The sequence below is a fragment of the Anas platyrhynchos genome, chromosome 5 (genome assembly GCF_047663525.1).
Source record: "Anas platyrhynchos isolate ZD024472 breed Pekin duck chromosome 5, IASCAAS_PekinDuck_T2T, whole genome shotgun sequence".
Lineage (NCBI taxonomy): Eukaryota > Metazoa > Chordata > Aves > Anseriformes > Anatidae > Anas > Anas platyrhynchos.
This window is the reverse complement of record NC_092591.1, coordinates 55195334-55216054: the sequence shown is the minus strand read 5'-3', so window position 1 is coordinate 55216054 and position 20721 is coordinate 55195334. Positions and strand designations below refer to the sequence as shown.

The 20721-nt window shown below is 36.7% G+C and overlaps 1 protein-coding gene across 4 annotated transcripts in view; it reads right to left on the bottom strand.

The window, feature by feature from the left end:
• Positions 1–20721, bottom strand: part of NELL1 (neural EGFL like 1) — a 284792-nt gene that overhangs the window by 55887 nt on the left and 208184 nt on the right. For all 4 annotated transcript variants that reach the window (XM_013102879.5, XM_027458303.3, XM_027458304.3 and 1 more), the window contains exon 15: positions 9635–9730. In XM_013102879.5, coding sequence (XP_012958333.2) covers positions 9635–9730 — 96 coding nt within the window. The remainder of the gene's footprint in view (positions 1–9634; positions 9731–20721) is intronic.

Sequence of the window (20721 nt, the reverse complement as noted above, 5' to 3'; positions counted from 1 at the left end):
ATGATTGGTGTATTTGAGAAGAACTCTGTTTCTGCAAATGTGAAGGACCAAATAGATTTTTATCAGAACTTTATAAAAAGTTAAAAAACAAACAAACAAAAAAAAACATTTGCTACCTAGTTCCTCGAGGTACATTATGACTTATTTTACAGCTATCTCAGCCATAAAGGAACTAGCAAAGAAAACATTCAACCAGAACAATCCACATTTCGTTTATGCCTCATATGAACCTTACATTAAGTGAAGCATTCCTTTAACACCTTGTGTTTCCTTTCACCAGGGTCTACAGGCACAAACGTTGTCTAATGAAAACAGGATCTTCACAGAGAGTTTACGAGCTCTGAATCTAGAACAGATTTTAACATCACACTTTCCAGGAAATGGATGCAGAGGTCTTTTTCACACCCAATAGGTATTACTCTACCGATTTTTTTGGTAATTCATCATCCATAATATACTGGATTATCCAGAAAAAAATCCAGCGCTAAGAAGAGTCTTCTGAAACATCATGCACTTTCTGCAGCAAAACAGATGTCACTATCAAACAACCAACAATGAAAACGTTTCACCTGATGCTGAAAAATCTTTGGAATGAAAAAGCAAGTTTGTAATGTTCCAGATCAGTAAAACTTTGTATTTCTTTACTTGTCTGTTAAAACACGTGAGTACAATCCTTAAGAAGGACTTGTTTTCTTGGGACCATACACTGATTTTAATTCAGCTTCTTCTGTTTTAAGCTTTTCTTCACTGTAGGAGTGCATAACTCCATTCTGCAACTGTGCTAAGAACAAACTATTTAAAAAGGGGGCTACTGAAATTCAGAGTAACTTTAGGTGCTAAAGAGAGTTCTTAAGTTAATAAAGAAAGGGTGGCATTCCAGCAGTGTTTTAACTCATTCTCACCCCTTCTCCTAGAGAAAAATAACTGATATATTTATCCTATTGTACATGAGCTACAACAGGGCAAATGATCTACGCCATTTTATTTGCTTTCCAAGTATTTTATGAACATGGATGCAATCTCTTCCTCTGAATATCAATCCAATGAAATCAAACAGAGGTGGCTGTTGATTTTGTGGTGTTGAATTACCCTCAGTAAAGAGAATAGGGTGTTGCCGGTTACCCCTACTTGTTTTTCTGTTGTATAACCTCCAGTAGCTTATAGTGTCCTTCTTACACCATAATTTTTGAGGTGAAAAAAATTAGAAATTAAAAAAGAAAAACCTGAATTAGGTATCCAATACCACTAGAGCAACAGCATGTTGTTTTGCTCCACTCCTTTCACATCACAGTATTCCTTAAAGAACTAATGCTGAGATGCTGGTTCTGATTACAAAGATACATTTTCTCTCACTAAGTCTTGAATAACTTGAATGAGATTACTCATTAAATATGCTATGAAATAACTCATTATATTAAACTTTGGCTGAAATGTGGCTCTATATGGTAAACTTCCAAGCTGCACAATTTTTGTCAAGAGTGAATTATCTCCCCAGCTTGAATAGGACCTTACCCCTAGACCGACCAGGTTAGTTAGATTTGCACCATAGATCAATGTGTTAAAGGTGGCATATTTATCATTACAAATGCAACTAACATAGCTAATTCTACTTAACCCCCCGCCCCCACACACACAAAAAAAAAAATCTTTTATTTCACTAGAACAATTTATTTTTCATTTCACCTAATTGAACTGCACCAGATCCTCAGGCTTTCATGCAGGTGAAATCCTCCCTGAAACCAAGAGGAACTGCCTTAAAAAAAAATGCAAGTTCCTCTCTATGCACACTCTGTACGTCTCAAGTAATATTTCTAGGTTATCAGTAAATTTCAATATTCACGGTTGATTCCCCAGTCTACAGCAGGTTACTGATAAGAAAAAGATGGTAGAGAGCTTATTACAGTCAGAAATGTCCCCTAAATACCGTGTGTAGTCAGACAGACTAAGGCATTTTTTATTTAATATTTAGTTAGTCTACTATCTATTCTGATATCTTTCCATAGAAATATTCTGTTTTTCACATATAGGTATCTGCCCTCAGGAAGCATAGAAGGGTGTCAGACTATCCTGACAAACTATAGCATTAAATATTATAAAATTAGCAGTAGCGCACTGCATTCAGAGCAGGCCTGTTTTTTGGGGGGGTTGGTTTGGTTTGGTTGTGTGTGTGTGTTTGTTTGTTTGTGCTTGTTTTTTTTTTTGTTGTTGTTGTTGTTTTGTTTTGTTTTTTTAATTAACCAGAGTAAAATGACTAATCTGGCTAATTCATCATGAATTATGTATTTTAAAGCAACTATTTTTTTTTCCAGTTCACACCCATATAGGATTGCTTCATATATGGAAACTTCCTAGTTGTCAAATGGAAATTTCATAAATAGATGAATATATTTGTGCAAATATAAATATTTGCTCATATTTTTGAGTGCTTTGTAAGTCTGTTTTCTTTAATATATTCAGGTAGTGACTCTGCCACTTGAAACAAATTTAAATCACATCACCTGGGTTCTCTGAATCCAAGAAGAAACTGTAGTAGGTACAACTGCAGAGACGGTGTGGGAGATGTTCCTGGTGATAAACTGGATGAATGCTAAGTTAGGGACTGAGCACTTCAAAAAAGGGCAAAAGCAACAAGGCCTACAGCAGCAAACAATTTCCACAGCCTCAGTTTGAGCAAGGCTTTTGAACAAAACTTTGCTCTGTGGGCTGCAAGCTGTAGGATGTTCAGAAGGAATACAAAGCTTAGGAGCTTGCTATAGTTTGATTTACCTGTCTCTTTCTATGCATGATTTTCCTTCTGTACTGTGTAATTAGAACTTATGGACAAATAATCATGTAACACTGGGGGTGTAACAGCAGCCCAAACAAACAAAACAGGAATAAGCAAACCTTGTTTTTTCCCAGAGATTTCCAGGCACTAGAGGGCAAAGAGAGGCCCTAACAATTTTTACCTGTTTAGCTAGACTAGCCCACATTCCTCAGAGCACACTCTTCTCAGCTAGGAAAGAAACGCATGTCCTTTTAGGCTGTGAACACTGTCTTCCACCTCTGCATCTTCCAGGAATGTTACTGAGACCAGCCACACGGGCAACCTCCTTGTTGTGTAGGTACATCAACCTGATGTAGAACATCTTGAACAGGAATTGGGATACAAAGAAGATGGCCAGCCAAGACATTATATAAAGGTATTTTTGTAATTGTATAAGGCAAGAGAACAAAAATTGTAAAATCTGGGCTTGGATCTTCTCTGCAGTATAAAGTTTGATCAACAGAAATTACCTCTTCATTACATTGTTCTGTATGAATCCAAATGCAAATTAGATGTCAACTATCTAAATCTTGCCTTTCTCTTCTCTGAATAAAATTGCATCCTTAAGTGATACCTGACATGTACAGCTAGCATACAGACACTGGCTGGGGGAGGAAAGTAAAATTTAGGTGGAGAAATTTGAATTGTAGGAACCTAGAGTAGTGTGCATTATCCCAACTAGGATATGCAAAATTGTACAACCCTATTCTTAAGTACACGTTTTGGGGATCTGAGAGAATAGAAAAGAATTTTCTTTGACTTAAAAAAAAAAAAAAAACAAAAAAAAACCTCTCCCCCTCTCACCAAATCAGAAGACTATGAAAGAGATTTTATGACCACAAGTCATACAAGTAATAAAACATTAGAATATTAGAATCATTTGTTAGCTGGGATGTCAAGGTATCATCTCAGCTAACAGCAGAGATTAATATAGGTGATATTGCTTTCATTAAAATCAAACAGAAGTATATATACTCAGACACTTGAATATTACCAATACAGCAACATAAAATTATCCCTTGGAAATAAATAAATAAATAAATGCAGTCACTGCTTAATGTTACTCCTGGCTTTTAAACTTCAATTTTTGCAGTACACAAGGCAGTGTAAGCACTACAAAAAACGAGTCCAATCTCCCCAGCCATGGGGATAAGTGCTGTTCCTGGTCCGGGAGATTTCACTTTTCTTTGGCTTGGCAGTGTGAGAAAGAACTTCCCCCCCCTTTGAGAGTTATTTGTTGATTTGCAGGCAGATGTCCCCTTGATCCTTAGAGACTGTCTTAATCAGATTTTTCTAGTAGATATTCTTTCATCTACTCCCTGATATCTTTACAAATGACAACTTTGTTTCTTCTATCATATTAAGATATCACCTCTTGCCATTTTGCAATAAGCACCGCTGGGGCAAATGCTGTAAACAGCTTGGCAGCAAATGGAGTAGGGTAACCTCAGCCACCTGGAGCATCTGCCTTCTCTGGATCTGTCACACTCTCAGGAGTGTTGTATCAGCCACAATCACCATTTTCCGTAATAAGTTAAGCATTGCTCACTTCAGCCCTCTTATATTGCACTGTACAGGCTTTGCCTCACCTTGAGATGAGATGCTTTAGAAAGAATCTAATGCAAAGCCTTGTGCCTACAGCTGCACAGCTGGTTTGTTTCCCAAAATAAACCTTGCTTCATTTTTTACAAAATATCCTTAGATAGAGAAAGTAGGGAGTTTTGACATTTAGCTTACTGTACTCACTGACAATCTTTTTCTCGGTTTTGCTTTGGGTTTTGTTTGCTTTTTTTTTTTTTTTTTTAAACCAGGTTCCTCAACTGAAATGTCTTTGATAGCTACACACCTAAAGATTGATCCAGCTCAGGAATCAAAGAAATAGCACATGGAAAGACAGTTCTCACATTTCTTTCTATTTCCAGGGTCCAAAGGAATAGACTATAGGGATTTTTACCCAAAGGACTGCAGAAGACAAGAAATTCCAGAAGAAGCAATTTAAGAGATGAGTCAACAAAGCAGTACGCAGTGTCTAGATGACAACTCCAGATTCTGCAAGCTAATATGAAACAAACAAACTAAAGGCCTCCTCATTTTCCTGACAGTTACATGACACATCCAACTTCAAGATATAAGCATTTCAGCGTTCCATTGTGCACCTGTGAAAACCACACTGCACTGAAGAATCCTTAGGTAAATAATACAGCAATGCAAGAGTTGATTTATTTTTTTTGTCATTCACAAGTATGATCAGTGGGATTCAGAGCACATTTCTCAGCCATGGTACATACCAAAAAATGACCTCTCCCCTCAATGTCAGACAATCTTTTGCACACATGGTCCAAAACCACACACAAAAAATATAACCTCAGTAACTATCACCTCCTAATGCTTCTCTGTCATGTCTTACCTTTACTTCTGACTGTTTACAGTCAGCAGGCAATTCTTTGACACCATTTACCCATTTGATAAGGAAAAAAAAAAATAAAAGTTTACCTTCACTTTAGAAAGATAGATAAAACTACAACAAAAAAAAAATTATCTCTCTGAGCTCTAGTCAATACACAGTCCTTCTTATCTACCAGAATCATATTCCTCATGCAGTGTATACCAGCTCAGACAATAGCTTTCATAAGCCAGGGGAACAAAGACTTGGTGCAATTTTAGACATGTTGCTCGAGCAGTGCAAAAGCCCTCCTGCAGCTTCAGGGGAAAAAAATTAAAAAATAAAAAATTAACTTGCCTCTAGCTAGGAACTTGCTTCTTCAAACCTTTTTGCTCTTTCCTTCTTATTGCCCAAGTTCTAATTCATGCAGGAGGTACTATAAAGGAGTGGCTTATATTTGAGTATCAACTGGATTGTGCCTAGGAACCAGCTGGAGTCTGGGGTATCTAGCCCAGGATGACAGTCTGCTTTCCCATGTCTGCTCTCCTCCTGTGTTTCTGTGCTGGACACCTACTCTCAACTTGCTGTGTAATGCCAGGATCTAACTTCCTTAACTGAAATGTCTGTAACCACTGAACACCATCACAGAGCTGTATTGAAGACGGTGGGTATTTCTTAGGCCCATACACAGAACTCCTTCACATGCATGTAGGTGTTCGAGGGGTGCCTGCAACATACTGTAGGTTCAATCATTTGCTTACTCCCATCTTTTGATATTCTACACTGTTATGCCTAACTCATTCTCAGTGCTTCATCAGTGGCAGTAATGACGAGCATTCCACAAATACAGAATAATAGCACAGCCTGTCTACAAAACCAACGGTACAACTCCACTGACCTGTGGCTCCCACTGTGAGAGAAAAGCAGCTCAATGAATTATGGGATTATATTTATTTTAAAATATTGCTAAAACATTGGAGAAAACATTCCTGGATGAAAAAGTAGGGCATTTGACTCCATGCTGCCAACTACTCTCAGAGCATTGTGTTTGCACTCCTCTCTGCACAGCGAAATGTCTCTTGGAAGCATTTAACAGGGATCCCTGCCAAGAATGCACCTGGGCTTAAGCCAACAGAATTACATACATTTAAGGGTGAGCATCTCCAGCTCAGCAGCCAGGTGTATATATGCTAGAACCATACAGCAATGTAAGCAAAAACTAACACAAAAACTTTCTAGCATAGGCATCACAACTATGTTAGTTATCACAAATGGTAATGATCACACAGATCATTTATTTCAGCCATGGTCAGATAAATAAAACAGACAAATAAAAAACTTAATCAGAAAACAGAATCATTCTCTAAACAGAAAATGACAAGAAGTCTGTAAAAGGCATCAAGCTCAGAGTTATAGAAAAAGCATTTATAAAGAATGGATTGAAAGAGATACCTGACAGTATCTCTGGATAATAATCTGCAGTTCACATTGCATGCAAAAAGAAAAGGCAGCCCCACAACGGTGTTATGCGAATTCTGCATTTCAGGTAAAACAACTGGTAATAGCTAATTCTTCTCAGCAGCACGCTGAATTATGTATTTGTACATACACCTTAAATATGTATTTTAATTTCACCTTTTCAACTGAGTAAATTACCACTATATATCCCAGTCTTCTCAAATATCTCTGATTTTTTAATTAACCTAATATCATTTCAACCAGACAGTCAGAACAAATGAGTAACATATGATTCATATTCAGAAGGAAATGCACCTGCTTTTCAATGACCTTTTTAATTGATGGTTTGTTTTACCCTTTCCATGACGTTAAAGCCAATTTGGGTCACACCGTTTTCAGCTAGTGAGGAGTCCTTTCAGCTCACAAATAATGTATGAAGGATTGCTGTGCTGTTGGTTTGAAGGACATCTTTAAATGCAGCTTGGTGAATAGAATACATTACCCAAACACATCAGTTTACTTCAGACATGCATCATCTCACCAGTTTCCATCAGACAAGATTTTACCAGGAATGTTTGATTTAAAGTCATGTCCCACCATTTCACAGCCTTCAAACTATGTCATGATTGAGGGAGTGGTACCATATGTTAAACACAACTGTTTATTTCTAACACTACATACAACAGAAGGAAAACAAATAAAGAAACAAATGTTTTTTGAATACCTTAGATGTTCTCCAATAAAACTGCAGCAAAATGAAGAGAGGCTATGAAGGAAGTCTTCTCTTACCTCCCATTCCTGAAACTATTGCATACTCGAGGAACAAGTAGGTAAGCAAAAGGGTCTGCTTCAAAGATGGTTCATCACCTTTCTACTCTCAATACATATTTTTTTGTATTTTTTCCAGGACATGTACCTTCAGATGGCTGAAGCTGTTAGAGACCTGACATTCACTTAGCTACTGAAATACACATACAACATAACATATATCAGCTAAAGCTTTCAAACACAGTCTAATACAACTAAAATATGACTTCTCATATTCAAAGCAAATTCAAATTTCTCAATGTTATCATCATTAGCTTGAGTGGTAGACTATTGATAATCCTACACATCCAATGAATAAAAAAATAATCCAGTCATATAGATTTTATACACAGAAGCAAGCTCTATACCTCTAAATTTACTGATATACCTACCGAGTGTCCCTTGTCTGCCATGTTACCTTTACTTGGTGTGCTAACTCACCCTTTAGATCAAAAAAATACACAAGCATGAAAAACATAGCCTTCAATTGTGGTTATGTCATCCATTTATCAATCTTAAACCATTGCTTCATCAATTTAAAGACTCTGTATTCTAGTTACGGGAATCCCTTTACAGCTATAAGAAGAAAGATGCTTTAAAGATTCATGTGTGAAAGACAGGCGGTTGAGCTGAAAGCTGGCCTAAAGCCACCAGCTCCCTGAGTCAGCAGGGAACCCTTGGGCAAAGCAGGTGCTGGTTTTGTAGAACCATATTTACACATCCATACAACACATCCCAGGTATCCTGAATCACTCTGAATGTATTTGTACCCTCTGAATTACAGACATTTTCGAAAGGAATGGACAAACTATACATGAGAGAGGCGAACTAGCAGGATTAGAGTGGGGCTCTAAGGCAGGTTTTCTTGTATTACCTCCCCATATATATTGTCTGCACTTATTGCTGAATGTCAGGAGGCTTGGGAGCTTAGTTCTGTTCAAAACAAATAACCCAAAGGCTATAGGCAAGCAAAATGCAGTACTCAAATTAATTCAAGATGATATGAAAAAATTCATGTCCTAGTTCATTCCCAAATCATTAGAAACAATGCTGACAACTAGAAACTATGGGATTTTATTATACAGTGATTTAAGTACATCCATAAAAAGCTTTAGGAGTTTTCAGAAGCTACTCAAAGCACATTTGTTGACAATTGGATTTAAATTACTTTCTATTATAGCAGAACAGACACGTATTAAACAGACACTGTTATACACTAATTATTGGACAGTCTCTGGATAACAAGTGGTTCCAGTGATTTAACGTGCCCTTTAATGGTTATTTCTTTTTTTTCTTCCATAAAAAAAAACAGCTTGTCAATTATAAGCTCACCCATACTAGCATCATCCAACTTGCATTAACAATTCACTTTATTTCCACCAGTAAAGTATAAAGATTTACTAACAAACTTGCTAAACAGAAAACTGTCACTGGGTTATTTAAATGAAATTCAATTGCAATAAATACAGACCAAGATAAAATATAAAATCTGCTTTTTAGAGAATCTAATCGGAGTACTACATGGAATCCTATAACATTCCTTCCTTCTAACTTCAGGTAGACAACGAACCAGATCTCTGTGAGAAAAACAGAAAGGTGGACCTATGGAAGAGGGTGCCAGGATCAGATCTTGAAATGGAAAGAATTTGTCATAAGGCTGAAAGGAATCAAAGAATCACTAGTATGATACACTTCAACTTAAGGTCCTATGGAAATCGATGTCCTCAGTGACTTGGAAACAAAGCAAACCTTAAAAATCCAACAACTTGAATTAAGTAGAATTATTTAACAAAAATTCCAGTGAAAAGCAAGCATCCCAATTCAGGTCCAATGTGCCAAATAGATTCAGAAAAAAACAAAAGGTGACCTTGAGCTCGCACCACAGAAGATAGGTGGAGTAAATATTTTTTCATTTACCTTTCTCCATAATTAATTAGAAGTGTCCACTGGAAGCAAAATCAGACATCCCCAATCATTTAAAAATTTCCATGTTTAATGTAAGACTATCTTTCATTTAGAAAAAGGCAGCTATGGAACAGCCAAAACATGTGTCTTCACTGAAGAGAAAATTTCAAGCGGATTGAGTTGAAAATACTACATTTTAAAGCAACTATTTCTTAATGCAGCATATCATATTTCTTATTACAAAAGAAGAAGAAAGCGTTTCAGCAAAGTTTTACCTTTCTCACAATGACTTCCTGTGAATCCAGAAGGGCAGACACATTTGTTAGGGGCTACACAAGTTCCACCATATCTGCATCCCTCTTCACAGAATGCTGAAAAATCAAAGGAACATGTGACACTACTTAATTTTTTTTCAGCCTATTATACATTTGCAAGGTACTAAGAAAAGCATCCTAATTCTAAGCAATTAACAGAATTCAGCATCCACCTGCAAACACAAAGAGGTTACTCACTTAAAAAGTGAGGAAAAATTTCAGATTACACCATAGGCAAACTACCTCACCAATAAAAGACTAATAACCATCTGGAAGAAGAAGAGAGGGAAAAATACAGTATACAATTTTAATGGGGCTGACACTTCAATTATACCCAATTTGAGTATTACAATTACAATGCTCTGGTGATCCACAGATAACAGGCTGGTCAGATGGTGTTAACTACTTGTTTCTCACTTCTGTCAAATAATACACTTCATTGAAAGGTCTGTAAATACAGCCTTTTCCTTTTTTAAAAAAATTATTTTTAAATGTAAATCACATTTTCAGGAATCGAAAAATTAATTAAGACTTTAGGCTTATGACTAAAAACAGAGAAGGGGTCAACCACAAGACAGCACCTCTGTCAAAGTGTGGTTCTTGACAAAAATGCACAAGTACTTCAGAAGTGCACTTGTCAGATATCTGAGTCGAAACAAATGATGGATCTCGGCTTTTCTAGCAAGCAGTGTGGCGTTCCTCTCACATATACAAGTTGAGCAGGAAGTCCACTAACTGTGAAAGAAGTATGCTTGAAATTTAATGCTATTTTTTCTTCCCTTTTTTCGCATGTGTATAAGGAGAGGAACTAGGACAAGAGAGGAAACTGCAAGCATCAGGGCATGATCAATTTTGCACTGTTAACGCCAGTAAAAACTTTGCTGAGGCTAAGCTCGGGCCCTGTACCCGCAAACACTCTCCCAACCCTCTCCTAGATATATATTGAACTTCACAAGTTACTCAGTGGGCTTAACTGCACTTATGAGGGAAGTTACAATTAATATTTAAACAGCAGCTCTCTGCACATCTAAGCTAATAACAGAATCGCAAAGTGTTTTCTGCAAGCTAAAATCACAGATGGAGCGTTGGCAAAGAGATGTTACAAATGCTATGAAAAAGCTTGAAGTGCTAGATAACAGAACAAATGTTTTAGATTTATTTTCCAATGCACTAAAAAGAAAAATAAAGAGAGGAAAGTACTGAGGATTAGGAAGAATCTTTTTTAACTGTTAACCACTTAGAGGCAAAAGAGCACATCATTATACCTTGACTGAACCCATAGACTGCTATGTTCTAGTATAATTTGTAGCATGTCATACTGTTTTATGGAGAATAACACAGGGAGAGGAATGCTGAAGTGTTTTAGAGAAGATGGTAGTAAGAGAACATAAGCTCTCCTACGACTGGTGCAAGGCAGTGGTGGGAGAAAGTACTGCTCTTGCCCAGTAACACTTCCTGCTCATTGATGTGGGCGCTCCATGTGAGAATCTTCTGAAATATGTCTATTTTGAAACTGCTCAAAAGAGAAATATGGTTTAAGAAAAGCATTTTGTCATTTTTTCATATAAATATTTGTAGAGAAGTATAATTTTGCACAAAGCTGAAAGTAACTAGCATGAAATACAGCTGAAAAATTATGAAAAACATGATAAAATAAAAAAGCTGCTTTCTGTAGCTCTTGAAAAAATGCTCACTTCTGGTCTCGGCATTCTCAGAGGATGTTCAAGTTAAATTCTTCACCTACATTTTTTCTGTTTTGAAAACAAGAGGCAGCAGAGACTATCTTGAATTAGTAATAAATTTCTGCATGACTACAAAAGAATTAGAAATTGTGGCAGAGCAGATATAAAGGGAAAAAAAAAAATAAATATATATATATATAATCAGCTTCACTGACAAAAAGGAATAGCTTCTACATAACATATGACACATTAAACTGGAAAAAAAACAATAGTGTTCTTAAAATAAAAAGAAGTTAGATGAGGAAAAAAAAAAATTGTCATCTATAATAATCAGTTGTGTCCACCAAAAGTCATTAGAGCTGGAGGGAGATATATTTACTGATGGGAGGGGTAAGAGGGCTTCACTAAGAGCACTCACACTTTGCCATCATAACCGATACTGCAAATTTACTAATGTGAAATGTTTGCTTCTTACAATAAATCCTATTTATAGGCATGCACAGTTAGCTGGTGTTTTCTTCTGTTCTCTTTTAAGATAAATAAGATAAAAAGGTTAACAAGGTGGTATTGGCTATTTAAGAGATTTTCTCTTTAGTCTAAAAACTATGTTGTCTGCAGCAGCCAGGTCTCAACATCCGCAGGCACAGCCAGCTATGGCGTTCACATCCCAGAGAGAAAGACTGCAAGGCCTGCCATAGGTCAAAGTTCTCTCAGTCCTTCTATTCCTTCCTGCATGTCCATATCCAAACAAACCTCCTGTGCATGTATCTGAATGTGCTCGCATTTATAAGCATTTTGAAATTCACCTCTCCTTAAGGTGTCACGCAGTAACAGTAGCAATGTAGAAAAGAAAACAAAACAAAAAAACAAAAACAAAAAACAAAAAACTAGGAATCACTGTATTAGAAGTTTCTGTGAGAAGGGACTCTGTGCTGCTCAAGTGCACAAGGAATCACTGCGTCACTAGCCTGTCATATGGATGTAAGAGGGAGGACAGAGTTGGCGAAGAAGCTAGGCAATGGCTGTAAAAGAAAAGAACTGAATGCTCTTTTTCAATTTTTGCAGAAGCTGAAAAGGCCTCTGCAATCCAGACCAGCTGTTCTGAATGGCTTCTCTTGGTTCCTCAGGCTTTGGTGGATTTGGGGGAGGAGATTATTTCTTATAATTTTATGCAAGAAAATAAAATGTCAGTGAAACCAACCACAATTGTCCCAAACAGCTTTCCTAAAAACTCTCTAATTCCTATATTGTAGGTTTGCAGGAAGTGGGAATGTTAAAACCACAAATCTTCAAACATCGTTACAAAATCAAAGTGTTTGTCTAAGGTCACTTTCCTTAATTGCCAGGAAAAGAGCCCACAGGATTATAAGGCAGCACTGATAGCACAACTCCAAATTTTAAGAATGCTCAAAGCCTCGCACGATAGGAACCCAATTTCAAACTTCGCTCATTTGAACTATTTTCTCTAACAGGTTTCTGCTGCTAGCTGAAACCTTTTAGAACATTTTATCAAAAATCATTCTTTTCCAACAAAGATATTTTTTCCTTTCTACTCTCAGTAGGAGAGATTAATTAAGGAAAATCTTTACAACACTTCTGTACCTATGTCTTATCGATGGACAAGAGGACCCAACAGGGAGCAGCTCAGTGACTGGATAGTAAATCAACTGGAGTGCCCAGGCTCTCATAGAACTACTTCCTTTAGCGCTTACGCTTTGTCATACATCTTATGGGCTGTGGGGTCTAAGACTTGCATTGTAGTTTAGACCCTTCAAAATGAAAACTCTGTTATGGGGGGGAAGGCCCCAACAATACCACAAACTACCAGTTATAAACCTCAACTGCAGGCTCCCTCCTACTTAGAGCAAGTTAACAAAGAAAGATAAATCATGGTTGGGTCATACTTTTTTAATGTATTGCCATAAATAGATCTGATCTCAAAGTATTTGAAGGCTTCTTCCTCCAAAGTAAAAGCCATTTTCATATAAAGATCTTTGCTAAATAGACATAATTTCTCTACAGAGTTTTATTTTTGAAGCATTTCCTCCTCAATGATGGATCAGCAGGGTACGGAATCAGCTGAAATGAGCAATCTGTTGGATTTGCCATTTTTGTGAAATGTTGCAGGGACAGGGAAGTCTTACTGTGCAGCTCCACAAGGAGCCGCAGGAATACACCCACGGACTTGGTACTGTGCTCTTGCACACCCTCAAGTTGAATATCCACTGTCAGCATATTTACAGGATACAGGTTCTTTTACTTTGTCCAGTTAAATTCAATTATCTCCTCCCCCAGTTAGAGCATTATGGACATCCTCAGGAACAAAAAGAAGCTTTTAGCAGTGCTAGAGCCTCTTTTCATGAAAGGTGTGGAATTTGGCTGTCATTCTTGTAAATTCTTTTTGTTTCTTTCCTGTGTCTAGGCACTAATGCGTAAGAGAGCCAGTATGAAAGCCAGGCTGCCAACTACAGTTTCAAATATGCAGTACTGTCATACTATCATTTTTATGCAGTACTACATAAAAAACAAATACAACATACCATAGCTTGCATAAAAGGAAACACAGCAATACCAAGAAACACAACAACAAAAAACTCTTGTCCCACATATCACAATGAAGAGAAGCTATAATAAAAGAGAGAAAACACAGTGGTTTTTTGTTTAAAATAATATTTTACAAAATTTTAAATAATATTTTTTTGTTTTGTTTAAAAATAAATTCATATAAATTAGGCATTTACATGAATCAAACCCATACCTATTACTGCATTAAGTTCAGTTTATCAGAGATTAACCAGTTCCTTTCCATAGTCAAGGTATACTGTAACTTGTCAGGACACTTGCAGTGTGGGTTAACTGTTAGCCTACTTTGTATCAGTAATTGCAATGTAGCTCAAGGTGAGTGAGACTGTGCCCTCTAGGTAGCATACAAGACACCAGTTTCTATAGTGTAGTAGCACTTTTTTGCATTTTGACCCCTACGTACTGGGTGCTCACATTCATCCAAAACTATCTGGTACCCTGCCTCACAGGCACACATCAGCTTCACTGTGTAAGCACCTACAGCGAAGAGAGGAAATCATTCTTCATGATAAAACAGAAGTTGGTATAATGCCGGTGCTGCCCTATAATTAAACCTACAGCAGTTTTCTAGAAGACTTCAATTCAATGGGACTTCAGCCTGACACCTTCTACCTTCACTCCAAAGATTGTTAATTGGTACAGAGAGTTACAGGGGAGAAAAAAAAAAAAAAAAAAAAAAGAAAAGAGCATCAGCAAATACATCCTTTGCAGGTACCCACTGCAGGCTTTTGCTCACCGCTGAGTTCCCTACCAAAAATATAGACCACAGCTCCTTCTGGTCACTGCCTCAGCAAGCACTAATCCTCTTTTGATGTTATCATTGCTCTCCTTGTAAATCAGGAGGTGTCCGGGGACCGCTATGCTGTGCACTATAAAAGAGAAAAGCATAGTGGCTACTCTTGTACTTTTGAAATACTACTTTCGTGATTTATCTTCAACAGGGTGGTCAGTAAAATGACCATAAAGTCCAGGGATATTTGTCTAAATTCAAAGGTTATATGCACGTTAAGTGAAAAAAAACAACATTCGGGAAAGGTGAGAAAGGGGTCAGGCATGGACTGCCCAGGTAAACAAAAACGTACTGGCTTTGGAAAGAGATGGGCTAGCTGAACCACACAAGCAATTTGATAATCAATTGATGGAAAGACCGCAATTTCATTAGCTGATTGAATTTACTCAGCCAAGTACACACAAGGTCGTAGATGATAACAATCCAACTATGTAAGCCAAGTACCAGAATAATCAGATGATGCCAGTTGCTGAGGTAGATTTAGAGGACAGCTGAGAAAGGAAGGAGAAAGCACACAAACAAAATAAGGGAACGGGAGAGGTTCTGCGCTTTTTCCCTGTACTCAAGTGTGACACTATCTTTTATAAAAGTACAAAACTTTTGGTTCAGTGAACTGCAACCGCTCAATGAAGGGTGTGACTTATTTAACGCAAAGTCTGCCAAATGCCACTGGAGTCCTTTTACAGCTGGCTGGAGTCAGAGAAGGACATATTTGGTGGGAACAAACTTTGGGCAAAAGAACCTCCTGGAAAATTTTCATCCCACATGTTGGAGAAGAAAGGGGAGCATAGGTCAGTATGGCAATCAGCATGTGAATACATCTGAGACTAGAAGGTAACTCCTTAGCTGAGCAGTTCATCGCATTTGCAAGTGACTCCCAACCCAATTTGCGCTTTAGATTTTATACAAGGTATGTATGAGGGCTAGTTCAGTCCTGGAACAACCTGTAAGTCGTAGGCCCTCTAATAGCTGATTGTAAAATTACTATTCCTGATTTATATTTATAGAGATTGCACATATAAGAGGTATACATAAATGTAATTAGCATAATGCCTACCTACGGTAGTCTAATCCTGGCAGTACAAAACTGTTACTTAAAGCTAAGTATGAAAAAAGATCAATGACCTTAGAATTAGGGTATGGAGAAGTGTTTTTTTCAAAGCACTCGGAAAAGCGTGAAGTTCTTTCAAATTTGTGAGGCCACACACATTAACAGTCCAGGGAAAAGGGCAACACAGAAAAGTACCTGTAAAGATTGTAAGTAATAATGAACATATCATGAAGAAATGATGGCTAGATATTGCATTTAGGTATACACACATCTGCTGTGTGCGTGTACGTGTATGACTTTGTGTGTGCACATATTTCCATCGGATATAGTACTTATCAAAATGGTGAACTAATGTTGTAGACACTGGCATTAGGCTATTTAGGCTGCTTAAGCAGTTGGTCTTCTCAAGAACGCAGTACTTTGTCACACAGCACTTTAAAAATTAAGACTGAATTCAATTTGGAAACCTGAGCATCTCTCTCAGAAAACACTGAACTCTTAGAAGCAGGCCCTTTCTTTGCCGTTACATGACATTAAATTCTCTTGGTGTTTAGTGTTGTGCTTGACTGACATGTCATCAAGTTGTGACGATTTGTACTGAAGAAGCAGCCCATTCATCTGGATGCTTTGCAGGGTGGGATCAAGTGCAGTTTGGCTGGAAATGCTGGTACTTGGGGGTGGTTTTTTGTTCGTTTGTTTGCTTCTCTGTGGTTGGTTGGTAGCATTTTGTTTTGTTCTTCTGAAGAATAAAACATCAACTCCTTAAAATTAGTACAATGAATCACAGTAATAAGCACTAATTGTTTCTTTTGTATTACTCCAATAACAGGACTTGCTTTTGAATGCACAAGTTATCCACCATGATTAATAAAATTTTCATCTAAAATATTATCTAACAAACAAGATGAATGTTATTAAATTAATTCAGAAAATATATCAATCAAACAGATATGTCCATTCTACTTATTGCTGAAATACATATATGAAATACTTATTGATGTCAAGTTTATTTTATGGCTCTGAGGACAGCTGTGTGACAATTTTCTAAAATGTATATAAGATCAATAGAAACAGTAAAAGACAAAAGTAATATAATAAAATTTGTCCTCTGTTATATTATACTTTTGAAACCATCTCTGACATCCTCAGATGATTCTGCACAAAATAAATGTTGTTGCCACTTTACTACCCTGCTTCCCCAAGGCTAGACTCCTCAATATTTTTAGTGCACCATTTTAAGCCAACTGAATCTGTCTGTCTAGTAACCTAATACTAAGTATGAAAAAAATAGGGTGGAAAACTTCTTCAAGAAACCAAGTAACCATCATCTACCCATATGAAACAGGTATACCGACTAAACTCATTCTTCGTGCATTCCCTAGTACAACTGACTGGGGCTTTCACCAATAAAACATAGATCTATTTACTGTAAGGAACAGTGTGAATGATAGTGTATGTAACTTAAATGAAAAGCTACCTAGCAACCTCAAGTAACTGTGTTATTAAAAAGACTGGAATGTTGAATAGTTGTACAAAACATTCCTAACATCAATAAAACATCATTTTAGGATATCTGTCTGTATGAGGATTGCTGTGTTTTGAAATTGTAAAGTAGCTTTAGAAAAAGCATTTTTACTTGTGACTGAAAGTGAGCTTGTTGTTCTACTATGTTAGATCCAGAAGTATTATTTTGAAGGCTGCTGGAATTTTACTACAAGCATAACAATTGAAACTGAAAACAAATACTTGGCTTGATAGCTGAATGCTATCAATTATTCCTTGTTTTACTACTGCACATTTTGTGCAGCAATCTGATAGTGACAATATTGAAAGGAAGAAGAAAATATGAAATAAAACAACATTGGTTTTCTTGGTGAATCAAAGATATGCAAAAACATCTTATAAAGAGATTAAGAGATGTTAAGCAGTAACTTGAAACAAGTACATCTAAATTTAGGCATTATCTCTCATTGTCCTAACATTATACTACTTCTGGTTATCTTAAAGTAATGTTTTCAGCACTATCTCTGAAAACATTTTTTAATGGGCTTTTGCACCATCTTTTAAATCTCACTCATTTTGCCAAGCAACTCCACCCACAATAAAATGCCTTTTTTCAAAGGATGATTGTGTTCTGGTGAACAACACAGGAAAGATGGGACTTGTCAGTTCCAGAGATCAGAGTCCTCTGATTACAGGAAGGACTTGCTCTCCCTGTTTGTTTTCTTTCAGTATGAAGCATTCAGAGTTCAGCCACAATACCCATCCAGTTTTTACTCTTTATCAAGAAAAATGCCATGTTAGATATAGATTGTTTGCCACTAAGGAAAGGAAGTTAATCTCCATTTACAAAATCTAGCTTACCTTGCAGTATCTAACAGATAAAGGTCTGTATTAACTAAAGAGACTGCCAAACTGGCAACCCAGAGATGAAAAGCTCCGTATCCCATTAGCAATACTCTAGGGCTTTCTATCTCATTCATATGAAGTTTATATTAGGGAAAGCAAGAATGATAAATAAAACAATGAAGGAAGAAAAAAGGAAAAAAAAAAAAAAAAAAGATTCAAATACACTGCTAAAATATACCATGGTAAATAATTAAATCTCTTAGGTATGGTAACTTTTGCACTCTTTTGCACTTCTTCTGACCTTTGCATTTGTTGGATTAAAATGAGAATGCAAATAACTATTAATAGGATAGAATTAATGTCAGTGCTAATCTGCATTTTAAATCAGGAAGATTTTCAGTACTTAAAATATTATCACAAAAGCTGAGTTTTCTCAAAAACAATGTAGATTTTCAGCAATTATTTTAACTTTCTCAGTGGCCAAAGACCTGTTCACGCTACCATCTCGGTTTACCTTGAGTAGTCTTACCAGGGAAGTTTTATCCTGAGATGCAAGGCTTATCCAAAAGAAAAGAGAATAAATTTAAGTATCCGAGAGAGCCACCTTTAACAGTGAAAAAAGAAACACTAAAAACTTGTCTGAAAAATCACTGAAAACCCTGGTATTGTTCTCACAGTTATGCAGAAATTCCAGTATAAAGGCAGCTCAAGCTGGTGTGACAGCAGGTGTGATATGCATCACCATCAGCCTTATAGTCATCATAATACAATGCTTCTACATAATTCCTTTCATCTCAAGCTTTTACACATTATAAACAATTAAGCTTTACAACCCCCCAGTGAGGTAGACACATTAAGAACCTGAACCTGCTAGGCACTTTTTTTTTTTTTTTTTAGCAAAGAGTTAAGTACAGAAATATAATTTAATAAAGTACACATTTAACAAGTAAAAGCAGAACAGCAAATATAATCTGTGTGTGTAAGATTTTTGGCTGAGCCAAGAGCATTGTAGAAACCCAAGGGGCTACACACTCTGGTAGTGTCAATTAGTAAAACTAAATCAATTTACACAGTGACTTAGAATTTACTTCCTACATTCTTAGGCAACAAGACTCTGAGGAGTACGTTTCTGTGACAGTTTATAAGAGCACACTGTTGACTTGTGTTCTTACATATACACATAATCACACAAACATTTTAGTTAATTTCTAGGAAGTATGCACAATGCTGACTTCAGTTTCTGCCACCTGCTTCCTCTCTCCAGTATTTTTCTAGAGAGACCTCACTGAGTACTAAAAGGTAGAGGAATTATAAAAGGACATGAAGATAAAATACAAATCCTTGGTTGGTTCTTACAGAAAAAATGTCACTGTGGGCACAAATCTAACTCAAATCTAACTTCAATGCCTCTGTATCAACTGCTCTGTATTTTGCTGTATGGACCCCATCACAATTTTGTGGGCTTCAAGAAAAATCTGATCTTGAAAAAGTCTGTATAACTGGACTGGATGTGCTTTAAAGGTGATAGAATTTTTCAAAGGTGCACAGGAGTTCAAGCTTGGTGTGTCTGGCTGAAATTTTCTTCCCTGATGTATGCAAAACGTTCCACATCGTGTGTGTTTGCCTCACAACCTGTCAAGAGTGCTTCAGTAGTGCCACAGAGCATATGCTGTATAGATATTTTTAGTACTTTGGATTAATTTAGAATGATAAGGTTCAACATAAATGTGAAATATCTTTCTTGTGCTATAACCTGCTAACAGTGCACACTATATTTTTAATGTAAAAAAAACAAAGCAGCATAAATGGCAGCTGTAATCTTCCTATCAAGCAGCCTGTGTTCCCAATGGAATATCTTTTCAAAACAGATTTCCAGTGCCACCTTCTTATGATACCATTTCACAATATTTAGTTTACAAAAATTGACTAAAAGAATACTTGCTGTATTGCTTGGCAATGCAACATTTAATTTTATGGTGCATAGAAAGCATTTTCTCTTAACAGATGTATCAGTTCCTCAGTATCATGACTAAACTGCCTCATACCCATTAAATGCTGTGTGGGGAACTAGCAAGGCTATGGCTTTTATTTTTGTTGTTGTAGCACACCCATCTACTGCTCATAACATCATGCCTCCCCAAATAACAACAAACAGCTTAGCCTGCTCTCAGCAGACTTGATCATGAGCACACTATATATGTTCTTCATACATTTGGTGGTTAGGCACAAAAAATTGTCCCAGTTACACAACTTAAAGCATGTAAAAATTACAAGATTAATGAGAGTGTTTTGTAAATAATAAATTACTAACAAACATAAACTTTAATATTCAGAACTCTTCCACAATATGAAATTCAGCCTTCAGCTTGGGAGGGGTTAGCCTCTTCCGTGAGTTAGACATTTCATCTATTCATGTCCTGACAAGAAATTAAAATTTTGTTCTACATTGGAAATTCTTAGAATATAATGTAGTTGTAATATTCCTTGACTAAATTCAGAGAAAATCATGCATGTGTTTCACACCTCTCAGAGACGAATGGCTTTGGGGACTCTCCAGAAGCCGCATAGCAGCAATACAACTGTGTAGCCTATT